Source organism: Ursus arctos, unplaced genomic scaffold (genome assembly GCF_023065955.2).
Source record: "Ursus arctos isolate Adak ecotype North America unplaced genomic scaffold, UrsArc2.0 scaffold_4, whole genome shotgun sequence".
Classification (NCBI taxonomy): domain Eukaryota; kingdom Metazoa; phylum Chordata; class Mammalia; order Carnivora; family Ursidae; genus Ursus; species Ursus arctos.
The window spans coordinates 54,828,561-54,853,740 of record NW_026623056.1 but is presented as its reverse complement, the minus strand read 5'-3'; the positions used below and the strand labels follow the sequence as shown (position 1 = coordinate 54,853,740).

Genomic DNA, 25,180 nt, shown 5'->3' with positions numbered 1-25,180 from the left:
GCTTAATTTTTATTTATTTAACCAATTAGTGAAGTTATTTAATTTGTGTAATCAATTCTCACCTTTATTGACTCTGAAGGAAACTTTAATAGATGTATATACAAAGAAGAACTTTGCTGAACCCCACAGGCTAAGATAGTCTCTACACATTTAAGCAAAGAACCAGTGACTTCTAAGGTAAAAAATGTTAATGACTGAGATGACTGATGCTCATGTGTAAAATAATTGTGTGTTCATTTTTTAACCTAATAGTCATTTATTTTAGTCTTTCATTCATTCATTCATTCATTCATGTGTTAATTTAGCAAATATTTATTGTGCATCTACTATGTGCTAGGCATTGTCTTGGTGATGGGGATACATTTGGGAACAAAAATAATATAAATCCATGTATGACCTCAGAATCTTACATTTTAGGGGGTGACATACACAATAAATGTAATAAAAAGTTATATCATACATTAGGTGATAAGTATATTGAAAAATGCAGGCAAAAGATCTGGGATCCTATGGTGGTGGTATGACAGGGGTATGTTACTCTTTTATAATTAGGATAATCATAGTAGGTCTTACTGAGGAGACGACACCGGATGGGAGAGAGGCAGTCATGCAGATGTATGTGGAAAAGCCATGAGGCAAAAGCGTGCAGTTCCTAAGTGACTACAATTAGCACTGAGTAATCAAATAATGATTAATAAGGGATCTGCTGTCTGTCCTCTCACCTTTCTCACCTAGTAAATTTTTGGAATAGAGGGGGGAAAAAACTGGAAAACCACCAGCTAGGGGGTTGCTTCACCATTATAATTTGGTAGGCAGTGAGATCTCATGAGCGCTCATGAGAATTCATAATGATACTATAATATACTTGTGAAGTATAGGTTTGCCATTTGGCCAGTTTTTTCCAGGGCAATTTTACAACCAAAGGATTTTTACTAATAAAGGTAAACTGCTTTTTGAAATGAGTGTGCTTCAAAAATATGCAAAATGTACAAAAAGTACACATTCTTAATAAATTTAATACATATAGGGAAGAGTGAGTTAAAAAATGTTGATTGAACATGCAGAGCCAATCACTGCTGACATTTTGATGAATTTCCTATGCATATTTTTGCAAAATTTGTAATGTATACAATTGTGTATAGTATGTAAAATTTTGTATCCCATCTTTTCTTTTTAAAAAATATATGTGTATATATTTTAATTTATTTATTTGTTTTTAAGTAAGCTCTATGACGCTGAGATCAAGAGTCCCATGCTCTTCTGACTGAGCCGGGCTAGGGGCCCCTGTACCCCCTTTTTTTATATGTTTCTAAATCCCTCTTAAATATCTATACAAAACCTGTATTTGGAAATTCTCCTGTTTACCTTTTTCTCTCTGACCTACAAGTAATTTCTCTTATTGATGTTACTGTCTTAATATCCTTTGAGTCTCTACTCTCTGTAATCCCCTGTGTAATCCCTCTGCACTTCTCGCCTGTGTTTCTGAGAGCAGCAGTCTCCTAAGCAGTCTCCCTGCAGTCCTGCCCATCCTCCAAGCTTTCCTCTACATTGCTAGCAGGAGCCTTTTTCTTTATTTGATGTTTTTCAAATTTACAAAATTTGATGTTTTACCAAAAAAATTGATGTTGTACAAAACTGGTGTATGCTTTCACAAGTGAAACAATACAAAATTATATAAAGAATATGAGAGCTCTTTAAAACACACATTTGATCATTTTACAGTTCATCTGCTTACAGTTCTTCAGGTTGCCTTCACTGCTCCATGCAGATAAATTCTGTTTAACTGAAACAACCCTAACCCATAATAGGTATGTCATTGAATACTCCACTAGGTAATAAATGGGAAGGGCTTCTGGCAGAACCCTGCTAAGCTCAGTGCTAGGACCTGGTGGGGTGTGGAGATGGAGGGGGAGGGTACCTGAATTAGGAGGCAGCCTACAGTGCTCCTTGTCACTCAGCTGCTTCCTTCCAGCCCACAAACGTCTAGACCTATCATGGGCAAAATTCAATGACAGCATCTGATTTCTTCTGTTCATCCTGTCTGAGCCTGACCTAGCTGATTTAGGACCCACAGAGCCTCTCAGAACTCACTTCAATACCTAGGTAACTTTCTCTTCCCACCCTCTAATGATGAACAAACAGCGAACAATAGAAAACCTCTGAGAAGATTCAGCCATTCAACAGAAATAAACCTGAAAAATTAGAATATTGTCTATAGTCACAGAATTACAAATTGATGGAGCCGGGATTCATTCATGCTGTGGAAAGCCAAGTTAGGTGACCACAGTAGCAGGTCCTGGACAGTCTCTGGCTCTGCTTGACTTGCTCTTGCATACCAGCCTGACAGCATGTGTCATTGCAAATGAAGCTTCAGCCAAAGTTCACTTTATGTCAGACTTGAGGGCAATCTTGAAAGGTCAGAGTCATAGAACACCGCCAGTCTTCTGCGTTTTATTAGCTCAGAAATTCTGTTTTACCGTTCTATAGCATTTACTACTTAATGAGCATAATATTTTGATTAAAATCTCTGAAATAGTGGTGAAAAGTTAAAAAACCATGGGTTTAGAGAGAACATGGAGAGTCTGGAACCTGGATTCTAAGAGCTGGTATGAATTTGTTTATGACCCTGGCAAGTTACTGTCCTTCTTTGGACTTAGTGGTTAAATGCCTCTTCTATATTAAAATTAGCTGTAAAATATTGTAATTCTGCTTTTGTATTTAGCTGTATATAATCATGTGAACCATACTATAGGGTATTGTAAGAATCCATTTTAGTAAAAAAGTGAAAGTGATTAAAGAGAGTCAAAAATAGATGCTATTCCAAAGTTCTGCTCTATAATCATGTTAACCTGTTTATTTACCTAGAAAGTGTTCCTTTTAGTCTCCTAGTTACAATAGAGATTAACCTATACTCTGGTTAATGTATGAATTATATTATTTGCCCTCATGTGCCCCCCCCCATACTCTTGCTTTGACAGTTTATAACTTAATTTTTAAAAAACTGAAATTAGAGACTCTGGACAGATAAAGACCTTTCCAACAGGAAAAGTAAACAACTTTTGCAGTTGTATCAAAGCACTGGAATCAACATAATCCCTAATTTCTTTTTTAGTTGACATATAATGTTAGTTTCAGGTGTACAATGTAGTGATTCAACAATTATATATACATTACAAAATGCTCACTATGGTAAGTGTAGTTACCATCTGTCACCATACAGCGATTACAATATTATTGACTCTATTCCTATGCTGTATTTTTTCTTCCCAACTTATTTTATAGCTGGAAGTTTTAACCTCTTAATCCCTTGTACCTTTTTCACAACTCCCCCACCCCCGTTCCAGCACTAAGCCCAAATTTCAAGCTCAACACATACCATAGAAATTTTTCATAAATAATATAAGGCACTATTTGTTGATTACTTCTGGAAAGAACTGAGCTGAAGCTTCCCTTTTTTATGGTCGAATCTCCTAATACATAAAACTGGGATAACTCTGGAGATCCAAGGCTAAAATTTTCTCCCAGGATAGTAACAATTCTCTTTGTGTTAGCACATTTGAACTCTTGGAAAGATGCCACTTTCTCATTACATACTGTCTGTTTTTCTGTGGAGTTATATGACCTAACTTTGGACCAAACATTATGAATTAGATGCTTTGCAACAAAAGTAATATAGAGGAGTTTCACTCAGGGAAGAAACACAATATCTGTGATATGATCTTACTAGGTGTTATGAACATTTCAATAAAAAAAGAATTTTTTGACCCAGAGGTCTTTGCACCTATGATAGCCTCCCAGGGCTCCCTGAAATCACATACATAGTCCTGAGTGCATGTGCATTTTTCCTTGGGAGCAGATCCTAACTCTCATCAAATTCCTAATGGATTTCATGACCAAAGAGGTTAAAAACCATGGCAGTGAGTTTCCATATTAGGAGAAACAATAACCAGGGTTTTATTATTACTTTTCTGTGGAAGATTTTTGCCTTGAACCTTTATATGCCTACTTGAGTCACCTTTTTCTAGACAGTATTACAGAAAAAAATTAGTTTGCAAATTTCTTTGAGTCATATTCTTTATTATAAGTGCTTAGAAGTTAACTAAGGTTATGGATTATCCTAATACTGTCATTAGAATTTGAGGAAAAGGCACTTTTACCAAGTTAGATCTTTACATAATAAATAGGAGAACTTGGGCCCTTCTTAGATTGCTAGAAACTCATAAGTATGCAGATATGGACTACCTATGTCATTTAATCCCTTGATCCTTAGATATAGTGGTGAGCCCTTTAACTTACTATTTTTACCATCTGAAAACCCTAGTCTATGTATAGGGCCCATAGGGCTTAAGATTTCTCTTTTTGCGGGGGAACCGTACCAAGCTGTCATCTTCATCCTTATTTCATTATATTGTTGACTCACCTCCAAACTTCCTTACTGAAGTCTTAGTTTTGTCCCTACTGGCATCAACTTCACTCTTAGCAGCAGTAGTTTCTGGTGAAGCTTCTCAGCTGGTTGACTTCCTAGGTAATTTATGCATAAGGAAACTTCAGAGGTTCCCATCCTTCCCTTCCCCACCCAAACACACTTTATATAAAAACAATATAACAAAGAGAAACCTGTTGGTAGTGTTGTTAGCAGGATGTTTTCTGGGGACCATCTGCATCAGCATCAGCCCAGACCTTTTAAATTTTGAGGGTGGGGCCAGCGAATGCTTCTGGGTTGTTTTCACACATTCTTCAGATCATTCTGATGCACAGCAAAAGTTGAGAGCTACTGGTGTAGGGGAAGGCGTGGGCTTTGGAGTCAGGCCTTGGGCAGCTTGCTTTCTGAGTTTCCATGTCTACACTTGTAAATAAGTATTTTAGTATCTGTGTTTTCATGTGAATTTCAAATGATGCATTTAAAGCAGCTAGTGCAGTGCTTTATTAGTGTTCTGTAAATGTGATGATGGATATGAATAGTTATTGTTGATGATACACTGTGCCTGGATGGAGATCACTTAGGAGAGCAAGTTTTAAAGTGTCTCATCATAAGAATTCAGGCTACATGGAGCTTTTGATTACAGAAAATGACATAATTTAGTAGGTGAGTATGAGCCCAAGTGCTCATAGTAATTTTACCAGTAGATTTCCTAATATTGTACCTCTAACGTTTAGTAATTTTTTCTCTTTAAGGTAGTAATTTTAATGAAAAAAATTACTTTTAGTGCCTATTGAGTGTATGAATAAAATATATGCAAAATGTTCAACTAATTAAGTATCCTGTTGTTTTTGTTGCTTAGGTTAGGGTTATTCTTTTTTTTTTTTTTTAAGATTTTATTTATTTGAGATAGGGAGAGAGAGAGCATGAGCAGGGGGAAGGGGCAGATGGGGAGGGAGAAACAGACACACTGCTGAGCAGAGAGCCCGACCTGAGCTGAGGGCAGATGCTTAACTGACTGAGCCACCCAGGCACCCCTCTTTTTTTTTTTTTAAGATTTGATTTTTAAGTATTCTCTACACCCAACATAGGGCTTGAACTCACAACCCCAAGATCAAGAGTTACATACTTCTCCGACTGAGCCAGCCAACCGGGTGCCCCAGGGTGATTCTAATTGGTTTTAAGATACAATAATGAAAATTGTATGTGATACGTGTGATGTATTGCTTTGCTATGAATCTTTCTGTGCTTAAGTCTTGCTTTAAGAGCACTATGTACAGATATAAATACTATTAGAAAATTACTATTTTACAAATCAATTATGCTAGTGAATAGTAAATAATACTTAATCTTCTCAGTTTCCATGATAAACAGTTTAGGAACAACTATAAACAAGTGTCAGTATGGTACTAGATAAAAGATTATAGCTCAACTTTAGAAGGAACAGAAGAAATTTATTACCACCTGATTAGGTAGAGAGTTTATCATTGGTTTTATATTGATCTTTTTTTTTTTTAATAAAGTTCTCTAAACATTTGGAGTTGACATGTGAAACATCTTTTTCTCCAGTAATACTTGATAATTGGCAGAGTAGAAAGCTCTTCAATTTCTTTGTATTTTATAATTTAAAATTTATTTTATAGTGTTAGGATGTATGTATATGTATATTCTGGTTCTCCTTTAGTCCCATTGTGCTTTCGGTTAATAATTTTGCCTCAGTTCTTTAGGAAGTAGAAACTATTACATGAGAATTCTCTCATTTAGGACCACCAGATTTGCTCAATTATCTCTATCTGCTTTTATTCCTGAATGTTGCCTTCTCTCCAGTCCAAGGCCAGCTCCTCCAGTTGTACTACAGATTCCACCCCTTTCTACTTTTGCATATAATCCCTTCCCTTTCTTATATCAAGAGTGTGGCTCCCTGGATCATTCCCATTAGGATGTGCTCTTGTGTTTCTTAACTTTAAGTTTTATGGAATCCTTTTGCTCTGCATTTCTCTTCAGCAGTTAATTCCTTTTTATAGTCCTCTATTCACACAGCTGGAAAGAAGAGTTTATAGTGGCTGCTGTACTTCTTCACATTGCATTCTTTCTTCAACATATTCTACTTGTGCTTCTATCCCTACAGTTCCTTGAAACTGCTCATGGTGGAGTCAACAAATTATCTCCACATTGCCAAATCCACTGTGAGCGGGCTGTTCTTATTTTACTTCAAGTTGACTTTTTCCTCAACTTTGTTCTTTTAATACTACATTGCGGCACACTTTTTTGGTTTTCCTTCTACTTCATTGATGGTTTCTTCTCAATCTCCTTTATTAAGTCTTCTGCTTTAGATAGAAATTTTGGAATACCCCAGGCTCTTTTCTGGGCATCTGGTTTTTTACATCCACAAACTTTTCAGGTGATTTCGTTCTAAATACTTACCTTAAGTACTGTTTACTCAAATGATCCAAATCTATACTTCTAGCCCTTCCCTCTTTCAAGAGCTCCTAGTCATCTAGCTAATATCTTAGAAACCTCTGCTTGGGCATTTTATAGTAACCTCAGCTTCTCTTGGCCAAAATAGAATTCTAGATTTCCTTTTCACCCCGATTTCTGAAACCCTTATCTCTGATTTTCCCTGATGACATCATCATCCAATCAGTATCCTGTAGATTCTGGCTCTTAAATCTATCACAAGTTAGTTTTTTTTCATCACTACTTATATAGTAAAAAGTACTTAAGAACTGGTTCTGGAATCAGGCTGCCTGGGTTCAAATTCTGATTCTCACAGTTTCTGTGACCTGGGACAGGTTACTTAACCTTGCTGTACCTCAGTGTTTTGTTGGTAAAAATGTAAAATTATTTGAACAATTTTGAGATGTAGTACAGAGTAGACAGAATGGTTTTTCCAAATATAAATTATATGTAAACATTATTTTCAGGCCAAAATAGTCTGAGGTCTTTGCATTGATTACATTTGCTATAAACTTCAGACTTACATGGCTTACAAAGCCTTAAATCTAGCCTCTGCTGACCTTTCTTAGCTTTATCTCTTACCTCATTGCTCTTTTCTTACTATGATAAGGTGTACTCCTCATTGTTCTTTAAACAGTAAGTTACATCATCCTTGGGGTCTTTGTAACTGTTTCTTATGCCTGGGATATACCCTCCCTTGTCCTCATCATTCAGATCTTCATTTAATATTATATTTCAGCGAGGCCTTCACTGACCACCCAACCAAAAGAAGCCACTCCAACCATCTGTGTCTCAACACTTCAAGTTTCTGCCCAAGATCTTAACATTATCTGATTTTTATATTTGTGTGTTACCTGCTTTCTCCACTAAAATGTGAATCCTAAATCTCTATACCTGTGTGAGTTCAAACTGTATCCCTAGCCCATAGTGTAGTCCTCAGCTTCGTGCTAAAGTGATGGAAAAACTTTCAAGAATGCAATTGCCTTTATTTTTTATTTTGTTTGCCAAACTTCCTGATCTGTAATGCAGTGTCCTGAATGGAGCTAAATTCAGGAAACCAGTGCCTTACTTTCTTAGTCCTTAAACTAGGTTCAGCTCCTAGTTACCAACTAGACTCTTCATTGAGTACATAGTTGGATTTTCCCAGGTTATGTTGACCACTGAGTTAACTGACCTCTCGGAGCATAAAAGATTTGACATAGCGTCTGGTTTGATTTTACTTTAATAAAGCACTCTTTGAAATCTTGTTATATACACTTCTTAACTACTGAAATACTCTCAAATGAGCCATAAGGATTGTTGAAGCAGTTGTCACTTACTGACACTCCTCTTGTTAAGGCATTGAAAGTTAACAAAAATATATAATAGAGCTTGGTACCTGAACAGAAATGTAGGATCACTGATCTCATTTTCAATAGTTAACCTGTGAGTTTAAAGTTAACTATACTGTTTTTAGTTTAATAAGGGAAGGCTTGTTTTGTCACTGACTTCAGAAGTTTCTGTTCCAATAAGTAAGGGCTAAAGAGGAAAATCATGACTTAATAGTGATGAAAGGTATGTGAATGAATCTATAAAATGAAAAAAGAAGCTGAAACATGGAACATCTTCATTCTAAAACTGGAAAAAATGTCTAAAATAACATCTTTATTATGAGCCACAGCATGGACAGCACCAACAACACAATACCTTACAAGGATTTCTTTTTTTGTATTTTACAGCTAGTCCAAATTTCTCCTTGGTAGTATTAACATACTCTTTTGTATTGTTCACTAGCATTTCAATATTGTTGATGCTTTCTCCTTGTTCCTCTACTAAAAGAGATATCTGAATGAAAAGGTCCCTTAAATCCTTCATTTGGTTCTCCAAATTAACAAGTTCCTTGTGTCTCTGTTCTATCTCTGAGAGTTGTGCTTTAGTGATAGTGATTTCTGTAAGTAAGCATTCATTAAAAACTTCCCATTTTCCTTGATAAAGCATGTCATTTACTTCTTCTTCAGGCACTTCTTTTCCAGCAACTTCAAGCTGACGGAAAATAAATGTCTTGCACTTCTCTTGCTTTGCTGCTATTGTGTCATTGTATGTAAACATAGTTTGCTGAAATTGGCGGAACATCGCAGCATGCTGAGATTTAAGTATCCTTGTCACCACTGATGATGGACCATTTTCAGCCTCTGACTTTTTAACTTCTTTTACTAAATCATCCAAACCTCTATTAATGTGTTCTGCTTGGATTTTTATCTCCTTTGTAATGCTAGACTCTCTCTTAAGTAGGCTAAACCTTCTCATTGAAGCCACCAGACTTCTCTGTTGTTGCCCAAATTTTTGAACATCATCTGTCAAATTGTTAATACTCTCCTGTAGTTTTTGGATCTCATGTAGGTGTCTCTCAGCTACAGGCTCTCTTTCATAAATAACAGCTTGCTGCAAAAACACCCCTTGTTCTTCTGCTTCTGTAGTCGACACATGCCTATCTCTAGAGAGTTCAATTTCCTTTGTTCGTTGCTTTAGTTCTTGAAGTCGGTCTTTCATCTTCCCTTTCCTCTTAAGAAGCAAAAATGATTGTGTCGAACAAGTAAAAGTTTGGCATTTTCTCTGTTAGTAATTGGCTTCACGTAGCTATGTGTGTCTTCCAGGAAAAATTCTCGTTTTCTGAAAAGAAGTTGAAAAATTAGAAAAATCATTAAGAATTTCCTCATAAAGATAACTAATAGGAAAAGTAATGTAAAATAATTTATAAGTTACTGTGCATCTCGTGGGCCTACTATGAGTCCTGTTCAGTTGAGTGAAGTAGTTGAGAAAGCAGTGATAAAGATACAGTTGCCCCCAAAATAAGTACTTCAGTGTCGTGATACCATCACCTAATAGATTTTTGTGCATATAGAGGATATACCTTAGAATGGAAGATCTGGCCATATCTTCCAAGTTTTATAAGTCAAAGGGCACTCTGCAAATGCCCTTACTACTAAAGATACTGTTTCCAGTTAATTCGGCCTATGTAATGTTAAACTCATTTTGTTAAATATGCATAATTCAGTTAAAATCAGTATAGTGACAGGGCAGATTCCATTCGAGCACTTGAAATAATATAGATAATGTTGAATTTATTTTAAAATTTCTGAGGCTTCTAGATGGATTAACATATTATTTGACATAGCTTTGTTTTTTTTTTTCCATTGCATACATATGAAAACATATTCTTGGTTTGATTATGCTGGTTTCTCATTCTTAGCATTCCTTTGCAAAGATATCCAGACTTAGAACAAAATTTGTGTCCATTCATATTAAGTGCTGTGTTTTTCAAACATGAGGTTATATAAAGTCTTGTTTTGGGGTGCTGATAATATTGACATCATATCCTATGTTGGTAGTTATCCACAGGATTAAATTTGGTGTACATTATTTATAAATACTGATTTATATACATATATAATGATTTGCATTTATGTGTGTGCATGTGTGTGTGTGTGTGTGTGTGTGTGTGTGTGTGTATACACAGAGTGAAGTGGGTAAGTGGAAATGCAAACTGGTGCAGCCACTGTGGAAAACAGTATGGAGGTTCCTCAAAAAGTTTAAAAATAGAGCTACCCTATGACCCAGTGATTGCCTTACTAAGTATTTACCCAAAGAATACAAAAGTACTAATTCAAAGGCATACATGCACCCCAGTGTTTTTGGCAGCAATATCTCCTTCCAAATTATGGAAACAGCCCAAGTGTCCATGGACTGATGAATGGATAAAGAAAAGGTGGTATATATATACAATGGAATGTTACTCAGCCATAAGAAAAAATGAAGTCTTGCCATTTGCAATGACATGGATGGAGCTGGAGTGTATTATACTAAGCAAAATAAGTCAAAGAAAGAAAAGTACCATATGATTTCACTCATGTGTGGAATTTAAAACAAATTTAACAAATATAAAACAAATCAGTAAAGGGGGGAAAAGAGAGAGAGAGAGAGGCAAACCAAGCAACAGACTCTTAACTATGTGGAGAAGAAACTGATGGTGACCAGAGGGGAAGTGAGGGGGGCGATGGGTTAAACAGATGATGGAAATGAAGGCGTGCACTTGGCTGTGATGAGCACCGGGTGTTGTGTGGAAGGAAGTGTTGATTCACTATCTGAAACTAATACTCACTGTGTCGTAACTTAAAATATATATTGAAAAAGGCAATCTATGTTAATAAAATATTTTCACAGTACATCTTGATTTTAGAAATGCACCTTTCATGATATTTTTGCAGATAAGAAGCTACTGGGGAGTTAACATAGTGCATTGAATTACACATAATATCGGTATAAGCCAGAGAAAAATCAACCAGTATTACTAATGTTATGTTGTTATGCTATGGGACTTAGTGTTTGAAATGCTTATGCAACTATTTTTGTAGGTGAATTGGATGTTGTCACAGAAGGCATACTTATCAAATATGTTGATGGCCCAGAATGTTGAAGTACAGAATTGGGATTCAAAAAACAGCATAGGACACCATACTAAAAGTAACAAGATTATGTTTAACCAGGACAGATGTAAAATATTGCAGCTGGTTGTTTAGAAAATACCTTTACATATATAAAATGGAAGATCCTGTGTTCATAGCAGTGCTTATGAAAATTACTGAAGATTTCTATCAGAATAATCATTCTTTCTATCAGAATAATCATGCTTTCATGAATAACAGTGTCATGTCTAGACTGACTTAAGAAAGATGACTCTAGGCTAGATGACTTTAGGCTAGTCAAAGCAAATGGAAGAAGGACTGTGTTAAGTTCTGATGTTTTAAGATGAAAATTCATAAATTGTGAATTTCCAAACTGTCATGGAAAGATGAGATTGGAAGACAGTAGTGCAGAGAGAATCATTGAAAGGAATGGAAATCCTTGTCCTGCAAAAGAGATGTAGAGGGTATCTACAACTGTTTTCTGAAATGTATGGGTCTGTATATATAAGAGGAATTAGACTTACTTGGTATTAATCTGAAAGAAAATCGGTGGAAATTACATGGAGAGAGGTTTGATTTAGTATCAAGTGGAGTTTTTGAACAGGTAGAGTTGTCCCAAGATGGAACAAACTGCTTCATGAGTTAATAAGCTTGCCATCACTGGAAGTGTTCAAGATTCTTGAATTATGACCCAGTTGAGAATGTAGAAATGAGGCCTGCATTGCCCAAAAAGTTAAACCAGTGTCCTATGGGACACCTGGGTGGCTCAGGTTGTGATTGGGATCAAGCCCTGCCTTGGGCTCCCTGCTCGGCGGGAAGCCTGCTTCTCCTCTCCCATTCCCCCCGTTTGTGCTCCCTCTCTTGTCTCTCTCTCTGTCAAATAAATAAAATCTTCAACAAAACAAAACAAGTATCCTAATATTCCTTTGGTTTTAAAGGACTGGTATTTTGTCAAATAATTATTGAGGCTTACTATATGCAAAATTTTAAATGCCATAGTATTTATTCAGTAGTACTTGTCCTTGAATAATTTACTCTCTGAGGGGAGTTGGACAGTATACAGTTAAACAGATAAGTGAGACAATTTTAGATCTTGACCAATTAAGCAAGTCTTCTTTAAGGAGGCATTTGAACTGTGAGACCTAAAGTTGAGAAGATGAAGAGCCAAGGGATACTGTCTGGGGTGTAGGTGATGGGGTGCAAAGGCAATGAATGGGATTCCAGAAAGAATCCCTATAAGTTAAGTAATCAATGTCTGCATTTTTCTTATGGGGAGATTGAGAATCAGAAAACTAAATGTCTTACCCAGAGCTTGTTAGTAGTAGTACTGGTTAAATAATGCCAGATTTCCTGGCTGCTAGACCAGTGCTTTTCCCAGCATAAGGCATATAACATAAATTTCCCAGAATAATATATATTACATAAAGCTGGCATCATCTATATGCTCTTTTGTATTCAGTATTTTATTAAATATCTTATGATTATGTTGGTATTGATACTTAAAAACACTCAAAAACATTGGGAAGTGATTGTAGAAACTTTTTCTTAGGTGGCAACTTTGATAATTTACTATATACCTCTGATAAAGACTAACCGTCTTTCCAGTGTAGAGGGAGGTTGATGCTAAAGTCAGTTAGCTTAATGATTTATCTTGAATAGCTCCCTACTCTTTGTTTGGTTTAGTGTTATTTATTACTTCCTTATCTATATGCTGTCTCTGGCATTACCTTATTGATGCTGAAAATGAATTCCTCTCCAAAGTGTTTAAGATGTCATATTGCTTTTGTTATAGCTGTCAACTTTTTCTTTTTTAAATCGGCTTTTTAAATATGATTTTTATTTTCCTCAAATTAACACATACAGTCAGTTTAAGAAGTCAGACCATTTCAAGGCTTGTAAAGATAAACTGCTGATACCTGCCTGCCCCACCACACCTCATTTCCAGTTCCCCATTCCCAAAGGCAATAATTTTCAACTCCTTAGCTGTATGTTGCTTTTAAACTAAGTAAATTTGCCTGTATAGGTGTTTCTGCTTTTTCAATTTTAAATATTATATTGAATCTCTGCTATGAAAGTTGTGGATTTAACTTTGCCTTCAACCCGAGCCTTGCCTCAGTTTTTCCCTCTCAATATAGTTATATTTTTGGTTAGTCAGTATTCTGTGTTTTTTATTATAATTACATATTAGTTCAAATATTATGTATGCCAGACTCACACAAGGTACTGTGGTCATGTTTCCTTTCTCAGATAATTTTTTTCATTGTTTCTAGGCCTTTTCAGTGGATAGAGCTAGGAAATGTGTATTTTCACTTTAAGAAAGCTTTTCATTGAAATATTTGCATATATACAGAAAATGCCCAAAATAAAAATGTATAGTTTGATGATTTTTACACATCCATGTAATCACCACACAGATCAAGAACCATGTAACTTAAAAATTCTCCTGAAGATACTAATTAAGTTTTTCAAATGACTCATTTTGTGCATGTGCATTAATTCATTCTAAAACTCTTCAATTGAACTGAAAGTATCCTCTCAATATATTTAAATATAGTAGGTATCCTTTTTCTTTTATTTCCTTTTATTATTGTATCTTTTGAGGCTTCTTTCCTAGAACCCTCTCCTATCACCTGATTTACCACACAGCTGTTGTGTTTAGATATTTTTCTCCTGTCTTGTATATTATCTCCTGATTCCTAGTTCCTCATCTCTATTCTAGGTCTGTCCCCTTGATTTTGGGGCATACCCATAGTTTTCTTTCAAAACATAAATGTAGTGAAAACTTGTATTTCTGAAAGTGTTTTTATTCTATCCTTAACACTTGAATGATATATTTTCTGCAGATACAATTCTTGCTTGGAAATTACATTCCCATAGAATTTTGAAAATCTTGCTGCATTTTTATCTAACATTGTTTGTTGCCCTTAAGAAATCTATCAAATGCCTGGTTTATATAGGATCTTTTATTTTCTTTCTTCCTTTCATGAAAGTCTTGGCCTTTTCTTTTTATTCCTGGTGTTCTGAAATTTCACAATAACATGACCTGGGGTACATCTTTTTGCGTTAATTTGCTGGAAATTTAGTGGCTCTTTTCAAGCTGGAAACTCATGTATTTAAAATTAAAAATTAAAATCTGGGGGGGAGTCCTAAGTTTTTAAAAACATCATCTCTTCCATTTTCTTTGTATTGTTTTCTTTGAAATTCCACTTATTTGGATGTTGACTTTCTTGGCTATTCCTCTAACTTTGTGCCAGAGGCCACACAACTAAAAAGTAGCAGAGCCTACGGTCAGATATAAGCTCACCTGATTGCAGATCTGTTCTTTTCTCCCCATTCTATAGTGAATAGAGATAGATTATCCTAGTGAAATACACTACAAATGACGTTGATCTGTATCAAATATTGTGTTATTAGTATAAATACTATAAAAAATTAGTATAAATTACTATAAATACTAAAATAAAAGTGTTTTGTGGGAGGTAATATACCATATCATATAACATATAATTATGTTGTTTGCAGCTTTATTATGACCTTTAATATAATTAGATCAAATTAAGCACTTTACAGTTTAGAAGAGGAAAAAGAATTGGTTCTGATCTCATAGACCTATGTTATAGAAAGTCTCTAAGAAATTGTGAATCCTATCCTTGGTACCGTGTAGAGATTAGGATTCTTATATTTTGTTTTGGCTTGTAGTAATAGGCTGAGATAGATAGGAAGTGAGCTATACTTCATTTCTATATATGTACACAGATTTCTGTTTTCTACTAACCTGTTAGTATGAATTCTTACCGCTACAATGTATATACTATGCAAGACATAGCTATGCTGCTTTTTGTACTTAGACAAAAACTCACTTGTGTTCTTGCTAATGTGCTTTGAAAAAAAAAAGGAGTAAGAAGCTCAGATGAGAAATGGAAGGGGGGACCAAAACAAAGCCAATTCTGATTTTTTTTTAAAATTCATGATAATTAAGTCCTATTTAATGCTCTATATGGCTAAGTAGCTTTTGGTAATGTTTAAATTTCACAGTTCTCAAGAACTACAATGTCCCCAGCTTTGTCCTTGGTTTCATGGTTTAGAAGAAATCCTGAAAAAAAAAAAACCCTCTATCATTTCTATGGCTGGATAGATCTTTTCTTTTCTTTTTTGAATTAGAAATAAATGATCAGTGCCATCAAAAGTCTTTTTCTCAAGCATCATAGTTTGAAAAAATTTTTAAGGAATAGAATATTTCAGATTGATACTGTAACACAGTGTGCCTTTGCAAAGTGCTTTTGGGAAGGTAAATTTTACTGTCACTGATTTTGGAAACCAAGATATTTGACTCTCACCCTTATAAAGATTGTCTTTTCTTGGGTTTCTGTTCTTGAAAGAATAGTTTACCAGAGTACCACACTTTCATATTTGCATAGAAGGTGCTTTAAGGAATGCTTCAAAATATATTGATAGTATTTTATATTCATTAATGCTGATAATTTTACCAGGAAAATAATTTTACCAGGGGAAAAAAGTAAATATTCCACATCTGTTTTTCTGTAGATCTCTATATGTTATTAATATTAAAGGAAAAAGAGTCAGATTTCTTTTCAGTGTTATGTATCACAACATGTATATTATAGTAAATAACGTTTATATATAATCAGCGATGCAGTTTATACTGTGTTCATCTTGGTTTATAGATCCAGTGTCTTCGTTTACTTCTTTTGAACATTTAAAGTACATTTATGTTAAAGATACTTTACATTACTAGATTATTTCTCATTTCTTAGGAATAAATTCCTTTGTTTGTTGTGGCTATCGACTGTTTCTTCTGGTGGTGGGCAAGTGTATTTTGTGAGCTTTGTCTTTAGTGGGTAATTCTATTATACAGCGATGCCCTGAGTGCTCTGCGCTATAGATACTCTTAACCTATTTTTTGTGTTTGGCACTACTAGGCCTCTTTGGAGCTTGCCCAATTTAGCCTAGGTAGAATAAATATGGACTTGATTTTTCTCTAGTGATTTCTATAGCCCAGGTAATCTACATATGCGTCTGATTTTTTTTTTTCTAGTGATTTTTATAGCCCCAGTGGATACCTCCCCTCCTGCTGTAATCTTGGACAAACCAACAGATTTTCCTATGTCTGTATATGGACTATATTCTATTTTTTCTAGTTTACTACTTCATCTAGGAAGCCCAGTTTTTGTCCCCTGTTATGCACAAACTCTAAACCCGCCCCCCCAGGAAGAAGTATTTGCATGGAATTTGCTTTAATTCCTACGTTCCATTTTAACTATGAGTGTGTTCCCTTTTCAGTTCTGGCATCTGGAAATTTCACTTTCTTACTTCAGATATATTAATGCAGTTTTAAATTTTGTCTTTTTTTCCCTTAAGATTACATCAAACACTTCTATATGTTTGTGTAGGGAGGAATATCTGTATATCTTGACTGGAAGTCATAGGTGATTATCTTTACAGAGTTAACTAATTCAGAATGTTCCTTAAGTCCTTGTCAGTCTGTCCAAAAATTGACTTAATGTAAGTACTCAGGTGCACATACATGTTATATATAAATTGCATTTTCTAGTAGTTACATGCTCATAACTACATGCATAACTATTTCCAATTTCACTGCTTAATCTTATAGCTTCATAAAGTAGAATATTAGGCAAAATGAGATATCTAAGCATATTAAAATTTGAAAGTTGAAGAAACAGAGTTCAGGAAGCTGTAAATTATAATAGCTTAGGCTGCATGAAATTCATGAGACCACCATTGTATGTAATCTCTTCTGTACTTTAAATTTATTTTTCTTAGTGTTGGAAGAGTTCTATCCAAATATGAATCATCTTTCAGCCTTTTTAGCTTACTGTATTGCTATACAGTTTTGAATTGTACTGTTAATAACTGACTTGTGTTTGAGCTTAACCATGGTATTTGCAAAAAGAAAAAAAACCTAATTTATAAATATGGTAATCAACTTTCACAAATTGTCCTAGGAAATAGAAAAATAAACCTTGTATGACTCAAAAGTTTCTCCACCCTATTACAAACAGGGGACGTTCCCAGAAACAGAAATATAAATAAAAATTACCTAATGCCTTAAGAAATATGCCCTGGGATAGATACTGAAAGATTTATAGATTTTTTTTTTCAGTAGGACATTTCTTTCTATAGTTACTATTAAATACAATATTTTAATAAATATAACCAGTTTTTATACGACATAAAACAGAGTACTCTTTTGCTTTTATGAATGAAGACAACTTGCAATATTTTTCTAGTTCAAGGTGAAAGCAGCTGTTACTGGAAAATTCACCTCTTTGGCTACTTAAATATGGAAAACTAAAAAAAAAAATATTGGCAAATTGCATATATTCTCTCAAAGCTTAAAATCTGATATTTTTTGTAATGCAGTCTTTCAGTGCTTTTTTCATTCTACTTATTTGTTGTAAATAAGTTGTTAAATTAACTTGCTTAATGTAACAAGACCATGTTTGTTTAAGGATTTAAAAATTGTATAATTTTGAACTCTCATCTGATTAAGCTGTATGCACATGAAATGATTTTTATATTAAATTTAAAACTACATAGCCATGAAGATAATATGTTGTAGGTATATCATAGCCAACTTTCAAGTCCACCCTTAAAACATTTTTAAAAGTCATTATTATTTTGATTGAAAATGAGTTATCTATATTATAGGAATTATAAAGTAACTTTGAAGAAATATCAAAAAATAAAATAAGTTTTGGTTAGGCTTCTATATATTGCTTAATTTTGAAAGTATCAGACCTACCTCTATATATGTTACATTTAAATAATGCTGTCTTAAAATTTTTTAAGTGTCAAATCAAATACATTTATATTGAATTTTATAATTTAAGTACTTTCAATATACTAAAACATTAAAAATGAGTATTTTAATATTTTTACTGTAGTCCTTTTACAACAAAATTATTTTCCAATTTCTTCCAGTTTAAAAGATTTTCAGAAACAACAACGAAGAAATTAAGACCTTATAGAAAATTATTTTAACTTTAAAAAAAATTACACGTGTGTGTCAAATTTAGGTATAAGCTTCTTTTCACAGTTAAATGTAGAAGTGTTCTCTAAAGCAAGCACAGTATGAGTAATTTATAGTCTGTCTAAAAAAGAATTTTAAGTTACTTTTAGAGGATTTGACTTTCTCGTGTTTCCAAAATGAGAAGTTATTTTTTAAAGGAATTAAAAGAAAAAGGTTGATTTTTATTACGGTGGTTTATTCCTGAGAACTCTAAACCCAAATCTTATTCAGTATATTAGCAGTATAAATGAACAGTTCAGCTACCTGTAGCCTGGTCCAAATCTGAGCAAATGAGTAACATTAATTATCTATTGAGTTATTTTTAAATGTGACACATTTCAGTCTATGGATGTCTTGCATTGAAAAGTACAAAAAAAAAAAAAAAAAGAGTAGTTTATTTACCTTTGTCCTGTTCTTTTTGTTGCTTTCCACCTGCGGTGTTGGAGTTCTGCCCTTAAGAGAAAAACTGAGTATCATCTGTAACATTTCAACCAAATTATTTAAGCCTGTGTCTTATGGTTCACAGGCTAATTTCTGTATGACTTTCATATAGTTAACATAATTGAAAGCCGAATAATGAGGTCAAATAAGTTAGACATAAAGTTGTCCTTTTGCTGTTAGTATCAAATGAGAAGAACAAATTGCTTACTTCACACCTGGAGAATCCGGTTTTGCCTGTTAGCCGCCCATTCTTTAGATTAAAGGAAGATCATTTTCATTGGAGCTAGCTGGTAACAGGAAGTCCTTGTTAAACTGCCTACATAGAGTATTTGGCACAGTCTCTGTAATGCCAATTCTGTATTATATATAAAATACATTACTCACAAAAGGTGATTTGTATTTAAACAGAGGTTACTTTGTTTTCTTTAGGTATCAAAACTTGCTATATATACAGAATTTAGAATAAATAAGAATGGAAACAAGCTTGGTGTAAAGGCTTTTTGTTCCATTTACTTTAAAATGATTGAATTCTATTTTATTTTAGGAAATCCCAAAGGCTTAGCTCATGAAATCAACAAATTTCAGAACTACAACAGCCAGAAAAGAGCTTGTTTTTAAACCTTCCGTCCTTTTCTTTTTACTTACATCTGCTATTTTCATTTTAAAATAAGTTACTTTATAGTTTCAGCGTAGAAAAACTAAAGTTATGCAGCAATCTGTGATACTGTTTATAATATCAGTATAACAATTCAAAATTAATTTTTACCAGAGTGAACTATTTATAAGTATTAGAAATGAAATTTCTCTCACACTACTAAATATCCTTACTTTACCTTTTTTGCTGCCTGAGTTCTATGATTTAAGGGTAAGAGGAGGGACATTGCTATAATATCTGTCAAAATAACATTTACATTTATTCTTTTGATTTAGTAGTCCTACTTCCTGGAATCTGTTCCCAAAATAAGAAATAACTCCTTCACACACTTATTCTTCACAGCACTCTTTGTGAAGACAAATCACTGGAACAACAACTCAGAAGTCCTTCAGTGTAGGCCTGGCCGAATAAACGAAACATCCATATAATGACCACTTTGCTTATTAATAAAGAATATAGTAATAAAAAAGATTTCTTTATACTGCTCCAGGGTAATTTTAGGATTTACTGTTTTTTAAAAAAGCATGGTGGTGCTCAAGAGTGTATATAGTATACTAACTAGCTTTAGGAAGAAATGGAGGGTAGAGATACACACACACACACAAATACCCCTCCCCATCACCAGTCAATAGCAATGGATTTCCATGGTCCCCAAATTGTGTACTTTAAAATACCATTTCCCCCATATTGGTGTTTATATTTTCAAAAAGGAACAGTGGGAGGATGAACAAAAAACTAATGAAAATAGATACCTAAAGGAGAATGAAAGAAATAGAGGAAAAGGGACAGAGATGGAAAATAGTTCTGATTGTACCTTGTTTTTATAGTTTTGTATTTGGAACCATATAGACGTTTTAAAAATTAAATCTTAAAAAAATAAAACTATATATAAAAGGTAAAAGAAGCCTGAAACAAATGAACCCGGGTACATATCTAGGTGGTGGGATAGCCACACAGAGAGGGATAATTCCAAGTAATTTTAAAACTGAGTATTTTGACCCATGCATCTTTTGTGGGCTGTATCGTAGAGACAAAAATAATCACAAAGAGATCTTGACCTGCATTTAATAGGATTTTTAGTAATAATATTGGTATTGTTATGTTGAAACTCATATATGTTGTAGGATAAAGAAATAATGTCAGTGTTATTAGGAGCTGTAGTTTTCAAGCATGAGAAAAAGATAAACTAAATAAAATGTAAGTAATATTTGATTTAAAATGGAAAAATCAATATGAGCTCATGATTTAATTTTTTTTCTTTCTTACAAAACATTTTTCCTACCTTTATTCACTGAGAGGGTCTAGAAGCAATGGCATTAATAGCAATAAATGCCCATACTCCCCAGACTGTGATCTTTAAAGTACCATTTCCTTCCTTACTGAAGGGAATCAGGGCTCCTTAGAGAAATTGAAGACTCCAGGTCTGGGACATTGTTTTTTTAATGAGAAATCAAAGAAGCTATCAAAGCCTATTGGAGTTGTACCAAAAGAACACAGGAGCTAGTTCAAAGGGGATTCCCCCTGACCAAAAATGGGTAACTGAGCCTCAAAAATAACAATGACTATGATAAATTGAAACACATCAAAGAGATTTTTAAAATCCTCGAGTTCATAATGATATCCCCCCAGAAACCAAAGAAAGCAATTTGGAGGTTGATAGGGCACCAATTCATTCTAATGAAAACTAGGAAATGAAGGCAAAGGATCAAACATTTATGTTGACTTTCATCTGAATTGTATTTAAGTAAGAGTTACCAAGTAGTTGGTGAAAGCTTACCTTTTTTTTTTTTTTAAAGCAAAATCCAGATAGTAAATTCAGAGGGAATATAGAACTAGAAAAGTCATGATTTTTATAAGCTCCTATAAAATAATGAAATTAAGGAAAGGTCATTAATGGCTGTTAAAATCATTCGATGAAAGAAAGGTTAGTGGGGAACTTTATTTTGGATGAATCAAGCTTACTCCAGCCGAATCCACTGATGCATTTTAAAATCATTTAATGTTCTATAACTAGATATTCTATGCCTTCTCGGTATCACCACCATCTGTGAAATACGCTTGTCAAGATTTCAACTTGAAACTCATGCAACCTGTACATCTAACTGCAGATGTCACATCTACAGATGTGCATTTAACTACAGATATAGGAAGTACTGGATATGCATGTTAAAATGACCTTATAAGGAAGATAGTCGAATCCTAAACACAGGAAATTCTATAGAAATGGGACTTGTTTTGTTTTCAAATAAATGTCATGGAAGGAAACGAGGTGGTGGTGGTGGTATTACAGGGGTATAAGTGTTGGGACTGGGGACAGTATTAAAAAGATTTAAATGAATACATTGTAATGTGTATCTTCTTTGGATCTGAATTTGGACATACCATTATAAAAAAGATTGAGGAATGTTATTTTTTTTAGGTGTGATAATGGTATTATGGTAATTTTTTTAATTTTTAAATTTTTGGTGAAGTAACTGGGCAGGGAAAATAGAGGAAATGTAGATGAGCAAGAATGGCATAATGTTGATAATTTTTAAATGTGGTTGATAAGTCTTTCATTAGATTTATTATTCTACATATTTATTAAATAATATATATTTGCCTCTGAAATGTCTATCAAACCCTGACCAAGACAGTGTTTCATTAAACTTCTGATCTCTGCCATCTGATAGGCAAACAGTATTATTTTATAGTAATTCCTATTTTTTTAATAACTTATTTTGGTTTTTCATTTTGTTTTTCCCCAATTTGTTCCTAACTGAGAAGCATGGTTTTTATGCCCACTGCTATGCCAAGTTAATTAAAAGTGACCCTATCTCTCAGTAAGTTGCACATCTATGTGGACACATTCACACACTGAAAATATAGATGAGCTCAAATATTACAGGCTCAGTATGACTATCTGGGTGTTTAAAACATGATACAGTTTGTATTTTAAGAGGATAAGGACATAATTAATGTGAAAGTTGGAATTGATGGCTGAGGGCAGTGGAAGTTCACTTCTTTTTCTCTTTGTAGCATTTTTTGTTGTTGGCCTATTGCCCTATTGCTTGTTTTCTTGAGACTTCTGTTTAGTTGATTTTTGCTTTTTATAGGCCAATTCTTACAAACTTATTTTAGCAGTAATAAATCAAGAAAAAAATGATGAAATAGATACTACAATACTTTTTTTTAAAAAGATTTTGTTTATTTGAGAGAGAGTGCATGAACGGGGGAAGGGGCAGAGGAGGAGGGAGAAGCAGACTCTCCACTGAGCAGGGAGCCTAACTTGGGGCTCAATCCCAGGAACCCAGGATCATGACCTGAGCTGAAGGAGACACTTAATGGACTGGGCTACCCAGGTGCCCCAATACAGCCATACTCTTTTGAACCAGTGTGTTCTGTGATCAGTAGGCTTAAATCTTTGGAATAAGAAGAACATGATCAAAATATTTTTAAGTGGCTTTACGATTATGTATTTGCTATAAAACTACTGCATCTATGTCTCTCTAGGTTGGCAAATAAACAAGACAAAGAAGGGGCTTTAGGAGAAGCTGATGTGATTGAATGCCTATCTCTGGAAAAACTGGTCAATGAGCACAAGTGCCTATGTCAAATAGTAAGTTTTTGGTGGTTTTTTTTGCCCTATGAGATATGTTCAGCATAACTTAGTTTTTATAGAGGTGATAGGCGATTACATGATTTATTAGTGTCTTAATTTTTTTTTACCCAGGAAATCATATTCTCACTCTTCTTTTGATATTACTTAATACTGTAACATCTATTTTCTGTTCAGTTGTTACTTCCATAAACTTTCGTGATTTCAAAGATTTTGGTTTGCTTTTCGTAAAAGATATTGCTGATAGGACCTGTAAGTTATACAGACATGTCATGCTATAAATTTTGTAGAATGGTAGAGTATAAATAAAAAATTTAGTGACAGAGGTTATTACGAGTTTTGAAAAATTGTATCAGGAGATTTATCCTACAATCTTAAGAAAGGTGGACAGAGGATTTAGTTCATTCTGGTTTCAGAAGACGGCCATTAGGCTATCAGTCTTAAAAGATGTTTACTGCTATAAATTCCATGGTATATAAGGAGTTAAAACTTTCTGCTGTTTTTAATAAGTAGGGCCATTTTTCTTGTGGCAGTACAATTTTGTCTTCCATTGGGCTTGTTTAAAAATAAAACTGGCACTGTCGACTTCTTATGTCATAATGTGTCTCATAGCTTACAGATACAATCCATAAAATACTTCAATTTACATGTATTAATGTTAGTTTAGTGATCATTGCAAAGGTGTCTTTTGTAAGTTAAATAAGCAGATGCTTCATATCATTAACTTAATGAGTTTTGATTTGCCAGTAATCATATTAATGGTTTATGAACAGATTTTTGTGGAGAACTTTTAGTTTTAATCTTTAAGTCAAATAAATTGCTGTTTTTCAGGAACCTTGTTCAGCAGTCTTGGGATATGGAAAGAAAATCGACAAGTCCATTAAAAAAGGCCTTTATTGGCTGCTGCATATCATTGCAAGAGACTTTGATGCCTTAAATGAACGCATCCAAAGGGACACAACAGAACAGCGTGCTCTTGAAGAACAAGAGAAACGAGAAAGGGCTGAACGAGTGCGAAAATTACGAGAAGAGAGGCAAGTAGATTTATTTGTGCCACAGCACACTTGCAAAGTCAAGAGCACCACAGCTTTATGAGTAACTTTATAGTTTTGTCTATTCAGTTTCCTCTTGCTTTATGAAGATGCTAGGTAAAGTTTTTATTTCTGTGGATTTTTCTCTATACAAGTTTGGGTGATAGGGTTCTAATTTTCCTAGTGGTGTTATAATAATTAAAATTTGAAGGTTTTTTTTTTTTTAAGATTTATTTATTTATTTATTTATTTATTTATTTATTTATTTATTTATTTATGTGACAGAGAGACAGTGAGAGAGGGAACACAAGCAGGGGGATTGGGAGAGGGAGAAGCAGGCTCCCAGCATGGAGCCTGATGTGGGTCTTGATCCCAGGACTCTGGGATCATGCCCTGAGCCGAAGGCAGACGCTTAACAACTGAGCCATCCAGACACCCCAGAATTTGAAGATTTTTATCTCTTCTTATGGGTACCTTTGGTGCAGTGGTTCTCAATCAGTGGCATGATTTTGCTTCTCAGAGGACATTTGGCAATGTTTAGAGATATTTTTCTTACATGGGGGTAGCTGGAGTGCTACTGGTATCTAGTGAGTAGAGGCCAGGGATTCTGCTAAATATCTTGTGATACGCAGAACCATCTCCCACACAAAGAATTATTGGGCTCAATATTTCAATAGATTGAGAACTCCTTCTTTAGTCTAAGCAAAGAGAGAAGGTAAGCTGTTAGTGGATCTGTCAACTGAAGCAAAATCTGATCTTCAACACTAGTTGTGTCAGAAAGTAGATTAAATTGCAATATCTCAATATTTTAAAATGTTTTTAAAATTATTTTGAAAATATGCTTGAAAGCAAACTTTAAATGTAATTTAGCAAACTAAATTTAAAAAGAGGATTATATAAATTCTACCACAGAATCATAATAATCTTAATGTTCAAGGAAGTACACAGATTTAATTAGAAGTTGAATTTAGTACTTAATACCATGATTCAGCTTTCTTTCTTCACTGGATTGTTATGTGGTAGGAGAGGGGAGAAATGAAAAGATGTATGTATATGTATATATATTTTATATATATATATATATA

The 25,180-nt window shown here is 34.1% G+C and overlaps 2 protein-coding genes across 8 annotated transcripts in view; one reads left to right on the top strand and one right to left on the bottom strand.

Moving 5' to 3' along the window:
* The window catches only part of ARL13B (ADP ribosylation factor like GTPase 13B), an 82,989-nt gene that overhangs the window by 37,714 nt on the left and 20,095 nt on the right, over positions 1 to 25,180 (top strand). For all 7 annotated transcript variants that reach the window (XR_008957249.1, XM_044381222.3, XM_026491077.3 and 4 more), the window contains 2 exons: positions 22,959 to 23,064; positions 23,896 to 24,098. Coding sequence is in view for 6 of the 7 variants with exons in the window: in XM_044381222.3 (XP_044237157.1) it covers positions 22,959 to 23,064; positions 23,896 to 24,098 (309 nt within the window). In the remaining variant the exon portion in view is untranslated. The remainder of the gene's footprint in view (positions 1 to 22,958; positions 23,065 to 23,895; positions 24,099 to 25,180) is intronic.
* Positions 357 to 10,616, bottom strand: STX19 (syntaxin 19). Its single transcript, XM_048214873.2, has one exon. It carries the CDS (start codon positions 9,404 to 9,406, stop codon positions 8,525 to 8,527), a length of 882 nt encoding a protein of 293 aa, XP_048070830.1. The 5' UTR covers positions 9,407 to 10,616; the 3' UTR covers positions 357 to 8,524.

Bases quoted from the DNA above. Each gene is read 5' to 3' on its own strand.
- STX19 (XM_048214873.2), bottom strand. From the start codon at position 9,406: ATGAAAGACCGACTTCAAGAACTAAAGCAACGAACAAAGGAAATTGAA.